This window comes from Delphinus delphis, chromosome 3 (genome assembly GCF_949987515.2).
Source record: "Delphinus delphis chromosome 3, mDelDel1.2, whole genome shotgun sequence".
In the NCBI taxonomy this organism is placed as follows: Eukaryota; Metazoa; Chordata; class Mammalia; order Artiodactyla; family Delphinidae; genus Delphinus; species Delphinus delphis.
In genome coordinates, this window is record NC_082685.1 from 64,617,459 (window position 1) to 64,636,703 (window position 19,245).

At 35.2% G+C, this 19,245-nt stretch overlaps 1 protein-coding gene across 5 annotated transcripts in view; it reads left to right on the plus strand.

Moving 5' to 3' along the window:
• The window catches only part of RAPGEF6 (Rap guanine nucleotide exchange factor 6), a 218,324-nt gene that overhangs the window by 170,932 nt on the left and 28,147 nt on the right, over nucleotides 1-19,245 (plus strand). For all 5 annotated transcript variants that reach the window (XM_060008898.1, XM_060008900.1, XM_060008899.1 and 2 more), the window contains 3 exons: nucleotides 5,321-5,561; nucleotides 7,761-8,144; nucleotides 15,642-15,853. In XM_060008898.1, the coding sequence (XP_059864881.1) occupies nucleotides 5,321-5,561; nucleotides 7,761-8,144; nucleotides 15,642-15,853 (837 nt within the window). The remainder of the gene's footprint in view (nucleotides 1-5,320; nucleotides 5,562-7,760; nucleotides 8,145-15,641; nucleotides 15,854-19,245) is intronic.

Below are 19,245 nucleotides of genomic sequence, written 5' to 3' on the forward strand. Positions count from 1 at the left end.
ATCTGGGAATCCCAGGTCCCTCTGATGCAGAATCAGTATCTCTTTTTCCAGAAATCTCTAGCACATTTTCATTGTCTCTCTTACATTGCTTGTCATGCGGTAGCATGGGAATTTATTTCTGTGTCTGTGTGTGTGTGTGTGTTCCACAGCAGTACTTCTTACACTATGTTCACAAATAAAATATTTAAGCACTACAAAAGCACAGACTAAATATGCATCTGTACTTTCGTAAGACAAGTATTTAGGGATATATGATTTATAGATTGACTTACGATTATTGATTTATGGCTGTGTTTTTGCCACTGGCATATCTAGAAGTGTGGCTGGGTTGCAGGGTGGGTAAGGGATGGGTAGAAGGGAGAGGAGAGAGAGAAGTTGGGGATTTAGCTGGGGGTGCGAAAGGAAGAGAGAGGTTGGAATTACTAAAATTCAGAAACTGTAAGCCCCATGGCACTGAAATTCTTAGCTCTGAAGAGGATGTACTACTCAACTTGATTTCAGATTGATTGCATAATTCTCTCAATGAAAACATGTTGAAAGGGCTGAAGATGCCCTTTTAAAATCTATTCAGAGAAGGTCAGTCTGCAAAGCTCAGTATGTAGCCTTTGTCCATATCAGCAATATAAATGAACACATACAAGATAGGAATTTAACTTAAAATTATATTTGTAAACCCCCAAATGAGCAACTTTACAAAAGGCTTTCTGCCATGCTATTTGTATTTATGTTGAATAAAATATTTATTACCAATTAATTCCAAATTCAGCTCCATAAATCATATATGGCAGCACTGAATTTTAGATTAGCTGTGTACATCACGTATGTATATTGTAGTACATGTGTGACATCAGCCAAGTTTGACTAACTTTTATCAGTCTACATCTCAGTTATATTTTTGCTGCGTGTTTTAAATTGTTATTAGAAAGTAAGGACAAAGCTACAGAACTGTTTAATAGTTTGCTTTTGATTGCTGACTTTTTTATGGTTTTGCTTTGTTTTTGCTGCCTACAGCTGTTGGTTTTTACTGTAAGTATCTTGAAGACTATGGTATTTTATTGCTTATGTTTGTATGCAGTATTTTACTATATTTTTAAAAGTCAAATAATACAGAATTGAATGAAATAGGAAGCAGAACTTTTCTATACACTTACAAGGTTGCCAGCGTAAACTGGTGTGTATTCTTTCAGTCATTTTCTTTGAATATATATGTTTTTATACTCATAGAATTAGAGTATACATGCTATTCTGTAACTTGTGAAAAGTGTTTTCAGAATTTTTGGACTTAATGTGAGATGAGGCCTAAAAGAAGAATTCAGAGTATAGCTAAAAGGATTTTAAAACTGAATTTTTTTTTCTGAGTCTTCATATGGAACTTTTTGCTTATTCTTTTTTATTTAATAGCACAAACTTTTTATTTGACTTCGTTAATATTAGTAAACTTCAAATTCTTTTTGCATTGCAAGTATTTTAACTAATTTTTAATTGTAAAGGAACATATATTAAAGTTTTTATTTGCAGAGAGAGGATAAAATATAAAAGTCTCCGCTTTCCAGAATTAACAATTGTTCATTTACTCCTACATCCTTCCAGAAATTTCAGAGCACATAAAATGTGTGTATCGTTTCCTTCACCCCAAATAATACAATTTTTTTCCACTTAGCCCATTTCACTTAGCAATATACCGTAAATACCTTTCTGTATCAGAATGTATTCTACCACGATTTTTTGAACATCTGATAGCGTTGTTTAACCAGTCCCCTTTTAGTGGATGTTTGCAGTGTTGCCTAAACCTCTGTGTTTACATATCTTTACATGTTGTAGGTTTGCATTATTGATATATTTTTAATTTTGTCAAGATTTTTGTGGAAATTTGCTTTCTTTTTATATAAGTATCTATGAACTATTATCTGTTTTGCCTCTTGGCCTGCAGAACATAAAATATTTGCTATTTGACCCTTTGTAGAACAAGTTTGCCAATCCTTAATCCATACCATTATACCACTACCCTGTGTTTGCTTTTTGAACTTTTCACTATACCGATTGTCTTATTTACTTGATTATTGTCTTTCCTTGAACCACAACTTACTCTCTTGAATATAAGCAAATCTCTGCAAGCAGAGACTTTGTCAATCTCATTTATTACTTCATCACCTAGAACACTAATGATGTATAACTGGCACTCCGTAAATATTTGTACAGTGATTAACAATTTAAAGCAGAATGAAGAGGCAGTCTTCTGCTTTTGTTAAATGATCATCTTAAATACCTAAAAAGTTCTATTTTTAGTGTAATCTCAAGGTCAAAACATGTATCCTTCACTTATCTCATTTTTTAATTTTATTTATGAGAGATAGTTAACACTCTAGAAATTTTGCCCTTGGATTGGAAGTCCAGGTATCTGAATTTCAGTTCTTGAATTCATTTACCTATTATGTAAGAATTTTATTATGGAATATGAATCATAAGACTGATAAATGCTGTACTGCTTCAAGATTCTTTTTAAATGTCTGTTTTGCTTACAGGATTATATTTTTATGTGCATTCTAGCTTTGTGCCTAAAATTTGAAATGTTTAGATCATTTTTTCTTCTTGATTCAACTTTATTCTAACTTCATATTTACCATTCATCTAAACAATTAACATTTGAGTGTCTGCCATGTGCCAAGTATTATGTTTGTCATGTATGATGTTCTCCTGCTAACACACGTTTGTAAAGAAAATATATGTGTTATACTGGTAGCAATTCTAAAATGGAAAAAGAGGTTTACATTGGCACTGATATCTGCGTGGAGAAATTTTTTCCTCCAGTGTCTCTGAAAATGTGCTCTGAAATGTTTTTCTAATTTGGCATTTATTATCTTGGTGAATTAACCAGGTTTGGGTTATGGAGTACCGTTTGGATAATTCGGTTTGCAGATCTGTTCTAGAGCTACCCATTTATGATGCCTGAATCCCACTTACATGACTGTATGTCAGTTTGTCCTTTGCATGAGAAACAAGTGGTTTTAACAGAGTATGAATTTAACAGAGTGTAACAGAGTACAGTGTTTAGCAGGATACACAAGATACAGACATCTGTTCCTTCCCAGATGTTATAGTATGTTAGCAGCAAGAGAAATGTATGCAAATTCCCCACCTGTCTTTGTGAATAAATTTCTCTGAAGAAATTAATAAAAGGGATCAGAACATCTCCCTATTCCTTCCAGGTCAGCCAGCTCTGCTGGCTGAGGCTCAGCCCCCAAAGACCTAGTAAACAAATCCAACTCAAGAGTCCTGGACAACTGAGACCTATTTTTCTGAAGAGGGTAGGAACAATACAGATAATAATAGTAGTTGTTTGACACCTTTTGTAGCGTTAAAAGGGATAATGAAACTGTTCTGTCCAGTATCTTTCTTTTGGAAAACTGAAATTTCCAACTTCTTGCATTTTCTAGCCCAGAGTAGAGAAGCATCTCGTTCGCATGGATTAAGACCCTACATTATGCCTTGTAGACTTAGAAACCTGATAATGTCAGCAACATGCTGAGGATTGACTCATTTGCAAAGAAATAGGAACAAGAGATGTTTGGTGACTCAGATCTTTGTATACCTTAAGAAAAGGCAGTTTGGTGCGTGCATCTTACGAAGGGGACCTGAATAGATGAAATATTCTGCTTCCAATTTGACAGTAGACCCAGAATATTCAAAATATCTGTTGGCTAAGAATCCTTCTTCCTGGAATTGTATTTGTGTATATTCAGTTGACTCTTCCAGTCCTGAGAGTCAGTCTCTGTCTTTTTGTGTCCTCAGCCTCACTGCATACTTTATTCTGTGAAATTATTTCCTCCCACATCTATTTCATTATTCTTCTCTTTCCTTTAGCTAGGATTATACCTCAGGTGGTTTTGAGACAAATTTGTAATTTTTCTTTTCCTCTTAATCTTACAATTTATACAATGCTAAGAAGGAGGTAATGCTAGGCAAAGAATATACCATTACTTGAACCACCAAAATATCCCCAGCCCACCCTCACTACACACATGACAAAAATATCCACAATAATACATTTTTCCTGATTTAAAATGAAAGAAATTTTTGTAACAATTTATTATCATAAGGAAAAATTTAAGTTTTTCATGTTAAATCTCTTTTCACTTAATTATTTTTAATTATATAGTAAATTATGTAATAAAAATATAATTATATTAAAAAATTAGCCCACTGTTGTCATATTGATCATTGTTCAGGAAGTTTTAGCCAATGCCATATAAGAAGAAAAAGAAATATGATAGAGTAAGAGGGAAAAATACCATCATTTACATGTACATAATATATGAACATTTATCTTAAGGTAGGACTTATTTACTAATAGCAGAAATCACAAAGGCAAAGACTGAGATTTAACCACATGAATATTTAAATTTTTCCTGTGTTAAAGTATATAAATATAAAATCTGAGAAGACATTTGCCACTTCATAGTAGACTGTGTTGGTATTTAGTATAATTCAGTAGGAAAAAGCATGAAGAATACCAAAAGGTATTTTTAGAAAGGAATAATAATGGTTCATTAAACCAGTGAGTCTCACCAGTAACCAAAGAAGTGAAATATAAAATAATGACACATTTTTGGAGGGCAGAAATGCAATAGGGCTTTCAAAATGGAAAAAAAAAAAGTTTTAATAAACAGTTTTGATAAGAGTGTGACTAAAATTGTTCTCTTTATACCCTAGGATGATAAAATATTATAACTGTCCTGGAGAACAGTTCAGAACTATATTTCAAAAACCTTAACAATATGTATGCCCTCTAACTCAGCATTTCTCTTTTTTTGGATTTTCCCTGAGGAAATAATCAGCTTTCATGCAAAGGTTTATCTACAGGGAGAGTTTGGGGTGGGGGGAATTATTTATCATACTGTTACTTATAATAAAGGAAAGTGATATGCAAGGTAAATGTCTGTGATTAAGGGTTTGGATCATTTCAAATTATCAAATACATATTGTGAAGTCCTGTGCCTCCATTAAAAAATGTTTTGTTGAAGAATATTTAATGGCATAAAAATGTTTATAATAAAAATTTTGTAGCTTCCAAATTGTATGCGTAGTATGACTCTAATTTTTCTCTTTTTCTTGGTGTTTTCCTGTGAACATATATTAATATTTTGTCATCTGAAAAGATACATTTATTTATTAATAAATGAAGCAATGATTTCTCTTAACCTCCTGAAATAGAAATGTATATATTACTGTTTAGAGAGATCATTGTCTTCCAAATTATTTTTTGAAGAGTTTAAAAGCCATTTTCTGGAAAATAACAGGACATATTTTTGTATTTATACAGATATTCCTGATCAAGTTATAAGAGTTTTCAAAGCAGATCAACAAAGTTGCTACATTATCATCTGTAAAGACACTACAGCTAAAGAAGTTGTTTGTCAAGCTATTCATGAATTTGGTTTGACTGGTGCATCTGACACATATTCTCTCTGTGAAGTTTCTGTTACTCCTGAGGGTGTCATAAAACAGAGGAGACTTCCGGACCAGTTCTCCAAATTAGCTGATAGAATTCAGCTCAATGGAAGGTGAATGTGCTTATTAATGAATGTACTTATTTCTACATGTGTTTTTGAAGGTTCCATGCTAAAAGAGATACTTTAATTAGGAACATCATGTTTTTAGGTCCACTGAGTTCTCTCTAAAATTAACATGTATTTCTCTTTCGTTAGCTTTCTGTTGTCTCCGTAATTATGTATAATAGAATCTTAGAGTGTTAGCACTAATAAGTGCTACCCAAAAGTGGGAGAAAGAAAGGGAGGATAGTGTACTAAAATATTTTAGCCCTCCTGGTAAAATGAAGTCTTACAACCACTGGTATAGTCCAATCCCTGTTTTTTAGAGGGGGAAACTAGATGATCCATATCTTTATATGTATCTGAGTGTATATATGTTAATTTATAAATTTGCTTTTTAAATGATCAGTATGTACTTTGGGCAGAAGAAGTCATAGTTTTCATAATTCTTTTTCTTAGTAGTTTTCCTTTTATGAATATACAGGAAAACTTTTAAAAAATGTTTTTAATGTGCTCTGAAAATTATTTGATCAACTAGAAGATAGTTTTAGTACTACATTTGTTCTTTGGTGATTTTCTCTGACAATAATGCAATCTTTTTAGTGAGCCCAGATTCATATGTAGGATGAGATCCTTGGAAACCTTAAAATGACTATCCATCATGGTTGCTGTTAAGAAAGAGTGGGTTAACGGTGCTTTGCTGGCTTTACATAGTGGTTAAGAGCATGGACCCTGGAGCCAGACTGCCCAAATTCAAATCCCTGGTCTGGCTATGTGATCTTGAGCAAGTTATTTAGTTTCTCTGTGCCTGAATTTTCTCATCATAAAGTGGGATGATAATAATGGAACCTACCTCAGAGGAATGTTATGAGAATTAAATGAGTTAATAAGCATAACATACTTTGTTAGATATAATTTTATTATCTATAATATGAGTTTCAACACTTATTTAGGGTAATCTCTTAGGCATGTGAACAATTTAAAGGCAGAAGAAAAAGAAATATAGTTCCTTGACAATAAAACATAGATGGACACAAACTTAGGCTTAGATCAACTTGTATGTTAGAAAAGAATGAAGTAAAAAATACATGTGATACAATATGTAACCTCTTCTGCAGCAACAGCCCTGTATATTTCCCAATTGTGAATTCTTTACTTAACCCATCTCTTAGCTTTTAAGTGCCATAAAATTGTTCATCTAAAAAGGTGAAAGGCAAATGAAGATCTTTTTTATGGTTACTGGTCAGTGCCATTTGCTGGAATGAGGTTTTGGATTTATCAAGGGAGAAATCAGTAGTGGAAGAGTTTCCCTCCTGTATGGGTTTTATTCTTCTTTGCTTGTCTTGGAAATTTAGAGTTAAGAAGGGAATGAGTGCAGCAACAACTTCTGAGTAGAGATGTGAACAGTCTTGATTCAGGAGTTTATTCATGCTATCCATGAACAAGTATTTGTATAGTACCTATTATGTATCCTATATCCTTATAGAGCCCTCACAAAGCTTTTGTTCTCAAGAATATACACGTGATTCTTCACATGTCATGAGAGTAGTTTCTTAAAATGACTAAGTTCACAGCATAATCAACATTTTTTTTTTTTTTTTTTTTTGTGGTACGTGAGCCTCTCACTGTTGTGGCCTCTCCCGCTGTGGAGCACAGGCTCCGGACGCGCAGGCCCAGCGGCCATGGCTCACGGGCCCAGCCGCTCCGCGGCATGTGGGATCTTCCCAGACAAGGGCACGAACCCGTGTCCCCTGCATCGGCAGGCAGACTCCCAACCACTGCGCCACCAGGGAAGCCCCAACATTATTTTTATACTTTAAAATAATAGATGTTAAATGGTGGAATAAGAGGAAAACTTCTTGAAAGTCTTCTTATTTAAAATATTAATTTTCCATTTTATCTTGTTTTAAAATATTTATTTATTATTTAGTTGCACTGGGTCTTAGTTGCAGGAGGTGGCCTCCTTAGTTGTGGCATGTGGGATCTAGTTCCCTGACCAGGGATCGAACCCATGCCCCCTGCATTGGGAGCACGGAGCCTTAACCACTGTGCCACCAGGGAAGTCCCTCTGTCTTATCTTTAAATCAATATTCTTCTGACATTGCTGGCAAAAAGTTATTAACAGTATAATGATATTTTGACAACAGTAATAGAGGGAAAGTGTCCTTATAAATGTGAAATCACTTATAAAAACAATTTTTTTCCTTTTAGATATTATTTAAAAAATAACATGGAAACAGAAACCCTCTGTTCAGATGAAGATGCTCAAGAACTAATTAAGGAAAGCCAACTATCCATGCTGCAGCTCAGTACTATTGAGGTGGCCACTCAGCTGTCAATGAGGGACTTTGATTTATTTCGTAATATTGAGCCTACTGAATATATTGATGACCTTTTTAAGTTAGATTCAAAAACAGGAAATACTCACTTGAAAGAATTTGAAGATATTGTAAACCAAGAGACATTCTGGGTGGCCTCAGAGATTTTAACTGAATCAAATCAGCTCAAACGAATGAAGATTATTAAACATTTTATTAAAATTGCACTTCATTGTCGAGAATGTAAGAACTTCAATTCCATGTTTGCAATAATAAGGTAAATTTGTACAAATATTTCTTTATGGTTTTGTCATGATACTGGACATGAAGCTGATTTTCTTCTTAGGTATTAAATGGCTGGGAGAAGAAAAGTTCAATTAATATGTGTTTATATAAATATTGTTAGATTTAATATATTTTCCATTCTGGTGAGACTGGTTTTTTTCTCTTTTTGTTTCTTCCATCTTTCAGTCACTTAAACATTTTTTTGGTAAGTATAGGTGATTGCCTTCCCAATTTTCTTCCTTTCTCCCCCTTTGGGGTATTATACCCTCTTGGATGTATGCCCAATAGCTGTCTTTATCATCAGACTTCTGTGCAACAGGCAGTGCCTGCCTCACCATGATTTGACACTGAAAAATTAATGCACTAAAAATTAATGGTATTAATGCACTAACTTAAAATTGCTATTTTGAAGTGACAACAGCAGCAACAGTAATAACAGCAGCAGCCATTTGGTGACCTCTTCCTGTTTCCCACAGACTATACAAGGTATCAGTGAATGTGTTACCACTCAGACAAAAGCTGGGCCATAAGAATTGTAAAAATCCTTCAAAGTTTATAAGCCCAGGAAGTGTGGATGGTTACATGAGGTCCTGGGAACCTTCTTCCTTCTCTTCACTTATTATGAGAATCTAGGTCTAGGTAATTTATTTTCTGACCCTCATCCAGCACAATGCTGACCAACAGAGGGATTCCTCTTAAAGCAAGTCTGATTTTAATGGTGGAGGGTAGTGGTAGTTTGGTCTGTTTATAAGGCCATGTGCTTGTATATGGCAGCATAATAGCTACCTTAACTAATCCCATCTATGCACACCCTCCAAAAAATTAATTATGATTTATTCCTAATACTCACATGAGATAAAATTAGAATCTTTAAGGAACTTTTTAATCATAAATCTGTCATAGTAATAGAAAACTCCTTTATGAAATTTACCAGTGGATGCGATTGAACTAGGCACTGTGAAGGAAGTATTGAATAGAGATTAATAGAGTGACCTTTAGAATCAACTGCACCTGTATTTGAATCTGGCCTCTAACGTGTCAAGGGGAAACTGAAGACCGGTTTCTCATCTGTGAAATTCAGGAATTACACCACCTACCTCACAGTTTTTAACAGCTGGGTCTAAAACAAGAGAACAGAGATGCCATTGATAAACACTTAGAAGGCTAGAAATTGAAAATATTTGTATAGGAAGCATGGAGTAAAGAATCTGAGAGTTATAGGCTCAGTTTCAGAGTATTCCATTAAAAAAAAAAAAATTGATTGACACCAGAAGAGATCTCTGTGTCCAAAGAAAATGGTAAAGAGCTAAAAACCATACCTTAGAGACCATCCTCAGGGTGGAGGTAAAGAAGAGAGTCCAGCCAAAGAAATAGAGGATCAATATAAGAAACAGTAGGAGAGCACAGTTTTGATAGTGTCATTAAAGCCAAGGAAACAGAATGATTTGAGCGAGGGTGGTGGACAGCAGCCCCAAGATGGGCGTAAGAAAGGCGAGATTTGGTTAAGAGGCTTTGCTTTGGTTAGGAGGTTTGTTTTGTTATGAAGAACATTTTATTATATATATTTTCGATAGTTCATGTAAAGTTAATTGCTTTGTATTCTTACATTTTATATTAAAATACATTACAGAATATAAAGGATATATTGACTTTTCAGCAGAGATGACACAGGCAAATCATCACTTATGGCTGGAATTAAATAGCATATTTTATTTATTTCTCTTTTTTTAAGTCTAGCCAAAGGTTTGTCAGTTTTGTTTATTATTTCAGAAAACCTGTTCTTAGTTTCATTGATCTTTTCTGTTGTTTTTCTGGTCTCTTATTTATTTCCACTTGGATTTTTGTTATTTCCCAGAAGGCTTAGTTTCTTCTTTTTCTAGTTCTGGTTACATATGTTACGTAATTTACTTGAGATCTTTCTTAATATAATTATTTATCATTATAAACTTCTGTCTTGGAACTGCTTTTGAAGCATCCACCAAATTTTGGAACGTTGTATATCCATTTTCCTTTGTTTAGAGGCATTTTTTAATTTCCCCTTTGGTTTCTTTGACCCATTGATTGTTCAGGGGTGTGTTACTTAATTTCCATATATTTGTAGATTTTCCATTTTTCCTCTTGCTGTTTCACACACTCTGGTCAGAAAAGATACTTGGTATGATTTGGGTCTTCTTAAATTTGCTAAGACTTGTTTTGTGGCTTACATGACCTATCCTGGAAGATGTTCTGTGCATGCTTGAGAAGAATGTGTATTCTGCTGATGTTGGATGGAATGTCCTGTATATATCTGTTAGGTCCATTGATCTAAAGTATGCTTCAGGTCCAACATTTCCTTGTTGATTTTTTTGTCTGGGTGATTGATCCATTGCTAAAGTGGGATATTGAAGTCCCCTGCTGTTACTGTATTGTTTTTTTCTCCCTTCAGATCTGTTGGTGTTTGCTTAATATACTTAGGTGCTGTGCTGTTGGGTGCATACATATTTACAATTCTTATGTCTTCTTGCTGAGTTGACCCCTTTATCATTATATAATGACCTTCTTTGTCTCTTATTACCATTTTTGACTTAAAGTCTATTTTGTCTGACATAAATAACTCTATTCTCTTTTGGTTTCCACTTGCATGGAATATCTTTTTCCATCCATTCACTTTGAGCCTGTCTGTATCCTTTAGGCTGAGTTGAGTAGTCAGTATATAGTGGGATCTTGGTTTTTTTTATCCACCAGTAACTATGCCATTGGATTGGAAAATTCAGTCCATTTACCTTTAGAGTAATTATTGAAATGTAAGGACTTCACCACTGCCATCTAATTGTTTTCTGGACGTTTTGTAATTCCCTTGTTAACTTTTTGACTCTGTTGCTGTGTTCCTTTGTGAATTGGTGCTTTTCCATGGTGGTATGCTCTGATTCCCTTTTCATCTTTTGTGAGTCCACTATAGGCTTTTGCTTTGTGGTTACCATGAGACTTACATGAAGCATCTTATTAACAGTCTATTTGACACTGATAAAATTTCAGTCACATACAAAACCCTACCCCCTCTTTTATGTTTTTAATGTCACAATTTGCCTTTTTATATTGTGTATTCATTCACAAATTATAGTAGCTAGAGTTATTTTTGACACTCTTGTCCTTTAACCTTTATACTCTAGTTAACATGCCATCATATTTCAGTGTTGAGAGTTTTTAAAATTTAACTGTATACTTACCTTTATCAGAGTGTTGTATATTTTTATATGTTTTCATGTTACTAGTTAGCATCATTTCATTTCATTTGAAGAAGTTCTTTTAGCATTTCTTATAAGGCACATCTAGTGATGGTGAATATCTCAGCTCTTGTTTTTCTGGGAAAGTCCTCCATTTCTCTAGGATAACTTTGCCAGATAGAGTACTCTTGACTGTTAGACCACTCTCTCCTGGCCTGTAAGGTGTCTGCTAAGAAATCTGCTGATAGCCTAATGGGGTTTCCTTTGTAAGTTACAATCTTTTTTTCTCTTGCTGCCTTTATTATAATGTGTCTTGGAGAAAGTTGTTTTAGATTGAAATAATGGGGTGACCAATTAGCTTCGTGAGCTTGGATGTCTAGATCTCTTGCCAGGTTTGGGAAGTTCTCAGCCATACTTCTTTAAATAGTCTTTTTGCCTCCTTTTCCCTCACTTCACCCTCTGGAACTCCAGTGGTTTGTATATTGGGGTTTTTTTTTTGATGGTTTCCCAACTTTCTTCATTCTTTTTTCTCCTCAGACTGAGTTATTTCAAAGTTCCTGTCCTCTATCTCATTGATTTTTCCTTCCCTTTGGTCTACTGGATGTTGATGCTCTCTAGTGCATTTTTTCATTTCATTCACTGAATTCTTCGGCTCCAGAATATTCATTTGGTTCTTTCTTGTGATGTCTATATCTTTGTTAAATTTCTCATTTGGATCATATATTGTTTTCCTGATTTCGTTGAATTGTCTTTGTTTTCTTATAGCTGATTGAGTTTTCTTAGAACACCTGTTTTGAATTCTTTGTTAGGTAAATTATAGATCGCCATGTCTTTGGGTTTGATTACTGGAAGATTACTGTGAACTTTTGGTGATGTTGTGTTTCCTTCAGTTTTCATGTTACTTGCTCTTTTTGCATTTGAAATAGCATTCACCTTGTCTGAGTTTTATGTGTTGCCTTCAGGATAAAAAACCTTTCATCATTCTTGATATATTGCTAGATTCTGAGGCTTTCTCAGGCATTGTGTGGATACATCTGCTCCATGCTTCTTTTCCCTCTTGTGGCAGAATTCTGAAGCTTGTATGTCTTCTCTGTATCCTAGGATGTACTGTGTCAGCTGCTGATAGTCTCTTTTGTTTTCCTAAAGGTAGTGCTACAGCTCAGGTTTGTGGTTTCTTCTTGGCCTGTTTCCTGTGTGTGTTTCCTCTCTACCAGAGCTTTCTCTTGGGACCTTGCACAGGGAGCCAGTAGCAGAGTGGGGGGAGGTGTGGGTTTGTGCATGTTGAGCTGCAGGTGCTCTTGGGTACGTTGGGGGGTTTACAAGTGAGGTTTTCCCTGTGGCTCCTGGATGGGCTTCCGGTTGGAATCCAGAAGCATTTAGCAGGAACCGCATCCCTTTAATACTTCTTGGAATCTTATATGCTGCTCTTCTGATCTGTTCCCTCCCCCCAGTCATGGAGCTCCCACTTTAGTGCTCTGGATGCTACAAGACAGAATGAGTGTCTTTGGCAGCATCCTACACTGCTAGGGCAGCCAAGCATTCACTCACTGGCTCTCCCTTTCCCCTGTGGGAGAAATCGTAGGCTGTCTAGTTTAGGCTTAAGCTATGCTTTCCTTGATGCCAGCAAAGTCAAGCTATTTCTATTCCAGTGCATCTGCACTCTTTTTTTCTGTTCTGTTATATTCCAGCAGAGTGCTTGAACTTCTCTGGAAACCTGGACTTCACAAAGGCTCTCTTATCTGTAGCTGACCACCCAAGTCAGTGTTCTCCATGTGTTCCCAGACCACAGCTAAGAGGGGCCAGAACCATTTCATAGTCTCCTGTAGGTTCCACAGCCAGTACCCAAATCTACCTGCTTGTTACCCAGTATACCGGTGGGTGAGGCTCCTCTCAGGTCCCTTGGTGTGTGATTCTGGGTCTCACAACTCCCACAGAGGCACTACTTACTGTTCATGGATAGATGCTGAATTTTCGTTGTTGGGGCAGGGGGTAAAATGAGGGTCGTCTTATGACAGTATAATGCTGACATCACTCTCTCCAGTCATCTCCTGGTTGAAGTTTGTTTTCTAGTCATTTCTTGCACAAGGGCTTATGGGAATTATATATCCTGAGCATATTCAGAGTGTTTTTCTGTTGGCTTTGAACTACAGTGTCAGTTTATCTGCCTTTAAAATTCTTGTCTAACATGTAATTTCTTGGGAACCTCATAGATAATGGCTCTACAACTAGCATTTTATATAGCTGTTCAAGTTTCTGTGTTTACTCTCTTTATTATTTCCTTATCTCTGAAGTCATTTACCTTTACATGGGTGTTTCCACATCTCATTTAGTTTTGTATCAAGTTCTCTGGAACTGTGGTATCTATTCTATAGATTCAGTTCTTTTGTTTCTGAATAGTTTTCTCAAATTGTACTTTTGAATATTTTTTCAGTTCCATTATTTTCGTTTCCTTCTTCAAGGATACCAATTATATATATTTTAGATCTCCTCTGTCTTCCATATTCATTATTTTCTCTCTTGTTCTTTTCAGCTCTGTCCATTTCCATTGATTGCTTTTGTTAATCCTTTAAGTCACTTGCCTAAGGTTTTAGCAGTGTCTTTTTTTTCTTTATGTAGGTTCCAGTGTTGCCTTCATTTCTCTGTTGGTTGCATTTTTTTCTTCCATTCTTTTCTAAACTTTACTTAACTTTTTTATCAACTTATATATTTTTTCCCTAAACTCCTATATCACTGCATTACTCTTTGTTTACTTTATTAGTTCATTTGAAATCATGGCTAGAGTCATTAGTCCCAGTTTTTATTGTATTGTTGGAACATTTTCCTGCTTTATGATCTTTAAGTCTTTGTTTTTCCTTGCAGCAGCATGTTATAGCTCTGGCATTCATTCCTTCTTTTTGAATGACATGAGTTTTCCTATACCATCTATCTGCAGGAGATTCATGTGGGAGAAAAGCCAGGGCAGTATCCCAGGCTAGCAGAAATAGAGCTTGTATGTGAATTGTTTTACCCTTTACTTCTCTCCAGCAAATGAAAATTGGCAGTTTTATGGCTGTTTACAACTCAGTTTCTCCCTTCTTTCTTGTGTCACTGTTAAATTCCTTCTTGCCAAGATGTTATATCACTGTGTGTACTGTGTTAATCTTACTTTCCCTGACACTCTCTGGTAAAGAACAGAGTCCAACCCCCTCCTAATTCTGTCAGCCTATGGACTCTGTTGTGTTGTTCCAAATACGGGATTCCTGGTTTGCCTTCTGGGTGAGTTACCTGCTTCAGAGAGCTGTGCTTTACCAGCTTTCATTGACATCTTCAGCTGCAGGCATTCTTTTTCAGCATTTTGCCTACTCAAAGTTGACCTTGACTATTTTTTGACAGCCTTTCTAATGTGTTTAGGAGTTACAGATATCTCTTAGTTTTGGTGGAGATGAAATTTGCATTCCTGTTATTCATCCTTGTAGTTGTTTGGGATGATTTCTGAGAAGCAGAGGGAACAAAGATACCTTAACTCCACACTTTAAAATCAGAAATCAAGAGAACATTTTAAATACCATAGTATTGGTAAAAGTCAGGTGGCTGAGAACAAAAGAGGGATTAACTGGTAAGAAAATTGCACTATTCATTCAGCAGCATACCTATGAGTTGGTAGTATAGAGGTAAGGGATAGGGAGGAGGAGTTGTAGCCTGATTGGCATGCATTATTTTTAAAGTTAGGACCATCTAAGTTTGTTTAAAATCCTATAGAGAGGAGACATTGAATATATGAAGGCCTGAGGGACAACAGGATTAGAATCTAGGGATATGGAAGTATTGGAATCAGGGACATGAGTGGCTAAAATCTCAAGGAAAGAAGGTTTTCAGCCCCAGAACTTGCCTTGCTTCTTATATAACGCTTGTCATCACTTACACCACTCTCAAATAGGTAATTTGTCCATAAAGTTATTTCTGAGCAAATAAAAAAACATTGTGATACTTGAAGTTTATTTTTAAGTTAAATGCCTATTTTATGGAGTTACTATATTTGTGATTTACATGCAGACTACAAAATAAAGGCTGTTAGTATACAACCATAGGCAAGTAATGTAGTTCCTTTGAAGGAAGTTTTCCTTAAGATCAAGGAGTCCCTTTTATTTATTTATTTTTTCATGGTTCTCCTGTTTATTTCAACACATTGAAATTTGTCCCTGCTTATTTTACCTTTATTAGAAAAGATTGGTTTATACACTTTCCTGACTTGAGTCCTTTCTCTCCCACAAGTCCCTTTCTAATGTTTTTATTCTCATCTTCGGCAGTGGCTTGAACCTGGCATCTGTAGCACGACTCAGAGGTACTTGGGAAAAGTTACCAAGCAAGTATGAGAAACACCTCCAAGATCTACAAGACCTTTTTGATCCATCTAGAAACATGGCAAAATATAGAAATATTCTTAGTAGTCAAAGCATGCAGCCTCCAATTATTCCACTCTTCCCCGTTGTCAAGAAAGATATGACATTTCTACATGAAGGTATTTAAAAGTAATTTGAAAATGAGCATATTTAGCTTCAGCTAATTCTCCATAACTGTGATGTGTTTAATGTATTTTCCAGTCTATTGATTAAAAGTCACTAAAGCTTTACCCAGTTAAATGCAGCAAATCTTAGGAACCAAAACCCACATTATTGACAAGAACAAATGTAGGTGTTTACCCAATGCATTCAAACTTAAAGTTGACTTACAACCAAGATCAGACTTTTTGATCTTATTTATTGTTTTGTTTAGTAATATTTATCCTTCCAACTTAATTTTTTAATTACTAAACACATACAGAAAAGTACCCAGAACAAGTGAACAACTCAATGAATTATGACAAAGCAAACACCCATGCACCCAACATCCAGTCAAAGAAATAAAATATTGCCTACCTCCCAGCACCCCCACTCATGCCCTTTCCTGGTGACCACCTTCATCTTCCCCAAAGATAACTAGGGTCTTGACTTCTAATACTGTGGTTTAGTTTCACCAGTTCTTGAACTTTATATAATCACAGAGTATGTTTATTTTTTTAGTTTTGGTTTGGCTTCTGGATTATTTTGGTCAGCATTAGACTTGTGAGATGAGATTCTTCCATGTTTTTGAGTGTAACTGTACTTCATTTTCAAAACTATTTAGCAGTCATTCCATTACATAAATGCAATACAGTGGATTCATCCAATCCATTGATGAGCATTTGATAGTTTCCACTGTATACGAATAATGCTGCTATGAATATTCTTTCACATATCTCGTAGTGCACGTGCATTTTTGTTCAGTATAATTCACAGTGAAATTTATGGGTCCTGATATTCATATAATCAACTTTGGAAAGCAGTTTGAGGTTAATCTACTAAAGTGGAACACTGGCAGTGTTTTTAGCATTCTTGTTGTTCCTCATTCTCACCAACACCTGGTAAATTGATTCTTTTTACTTTTATCCATTCCAGTAGGTGTGTAATTGTATCTTGATGTGGTTTAATTTGCATTTCTCTGATTACTAATGAGGCTGAACACACTTTTGTATATTTATTCGTCCTCTTTTGACAATTATCAGTTCAGTGTCCTGCTTATTTTTTATAATGTTCTGTTTTTCTAATATACTTTTTAAGAATTTTGTGTAAGTCCTGTATATAGTATGACTTGCCTTTTGACTCTCTTAAGGATGTCTTTTGATGAACAGCAAGTTCTTAGTTTTAAAAACCAAATTAACCTTTTGCCATGTGGTTTATCTGCAATCCCCTTAATTGATTTTTGTGAATGGTATTTGTCCTCCATTAACTTGCTGACTATACAGTTTTACTCATTTTCTAGTGTTACACTAGACATTATATTGGGTTGGCCAAAAAGTTTGTTCGGTTTTTTCTAGTAGCTCTTAGTTGTCTTTCACTTCATTCGAAACAATTTTGTTAGATTGTATCATGACAGCTGTCATGTCAGCGTGCATTTTTAAAAAACTTATCAAAATTGGTGGATTTTTGTGTAGCCATTTTAATATTGAAGATGGAAGAAAAAAGCAACATTTTTGGCATATTATACTTTATTATTTAAAGAAACGTAAAAATGAAACTGAAATGCACAAAAGGATTTGTGCGGTGTACGGAGAAGGTGCTGTGACTGCTCGAACGTGTCAAAAGTGGTTTGCGAAGTTTCGTGCTGGAGATTTCTTGCTGGACATTGCTCCACGGTCGGGTAGACCAGTTGAAGTTGATAGCAATCAAATTGAAATATTAATTGAGAACAATCAACATTATACCACACTGGAGATAGCCAACATACTCAAAATACACAGATCAAGCATTGAAAATCATTTGCACCAGCTTGGTATGTTAATTGCTTTGATGTTTGGGTTCCACATAAGTTAAGCGAAAAAAAACCTTCTTGACCATATTTCTGCATGTGATTCTATACTTAAAAGTAATGAAAACGTTTCGTTTTTAAAACAAATTTTGACTGGTGATGAAAAGTGGATACTGCACAATAATGTGGAACAGAAGAGATCGTGGGGCAAGCGAAATGAACAACCACCAACCACACCAAAGGCCGGTCTTCATCCAAAGAAGGTGATGGATGTTGTGTATATGGTGGGATTGGAAGGGAATGAGTCTTCTATTATGAACTCCTTCCAGAAAACCCAATGATTAATTCCAACAAGTACTGCTCCCAATTAGACCAACTGAAAGCGGCACTCGACCTAAAGCGTTCAGAATTAGTCAACAGAAAATGCATAATCTTCTATCAGGATAACGGAAGACCGCATGTTTCTTTTATGACCAAGCAAGAACTGTTACAGCTTGGCTGGGAAGTTCTGATTCATCCGCCATATTCACCAGAGATTGCACTTTCGGGTTTCCATTTATTTCGGTCTTTACAAAATTCTCTTAATGGAAAAAATTTCCATTTCCTGGAAGACTGTAAAAGGCACCTGGAACAGTTCTTTTCTCAAAAAGATAAAAAATTTTGGGAAGATAGAATTATGAAGTTACCTGGAAAATGGCAGAAGGTAGTGGAACAAAAAGGTGAATACGTTGTTCAATAAAGTTCTTGGTGAAAATGAAAAATGTCTTTTTTACTTAAAAACCAAAGGAACTTTTTGGCCAACCCAATATATTTATACTTGTTGATATTAATTCACGTAATATTTATTAGTACTTTTCTGTGTGTCAGGCAGTGCAAGAAGTTAGACCACTTAAATTCCCATTTGCTCACCTCCCGACATATACAGTTGTTTCCATGCCTTTAAATGCCACACTATACTATTGTTGTTTAGTAAAGTCAGTATTTATTTAGCTTTACCTGCATGATGATATTGTTACTTTTCCTGCATTTCAAAGTTTTCATATGGTTGGGGTTTTTTTCTGCTGTAGAACACTGATTATTATTCCCTTATGTGCAAGTCTACTGGTGATGAAATCTACTTTTTGTTTATTTGAAAAATGTCTTTAATTAATATTCATTCTTAAGGCATAACTTTGGTTGGCACTTACCTTTCAACATCTTGATATAACAAAACTGTCTCCTGGCTTCCATTGTTATTGTTGAGAAATCAAGTGTCAGTCTTATTTGTTGTTCCTTTGACAACAATCTACCCTTTTTCTCGTAGCTGCTTTATAATTTTCTCTTCTCTCTATCTCTGTTTTTCTCTAGTTTTGCTATGATGTGACTAGGTGCAGCATTTGGTTTTCTCTGACCTGGATATTTTTATTCATTCTGGAATTTTCTCCCAGCTTAATGTCCAATTTTTAAATTATTTCTTCAACTGTGTACTAATTTACTGTTAAATTCAGCAGCAAATTCCTTATTTCAGTTATTGGGTTTTTTTTTTCCAGTTTTACAATTTAAATTCATTTTTATCTTCATGTTCTCTGCCAAAGTTCTCAGTGTTGT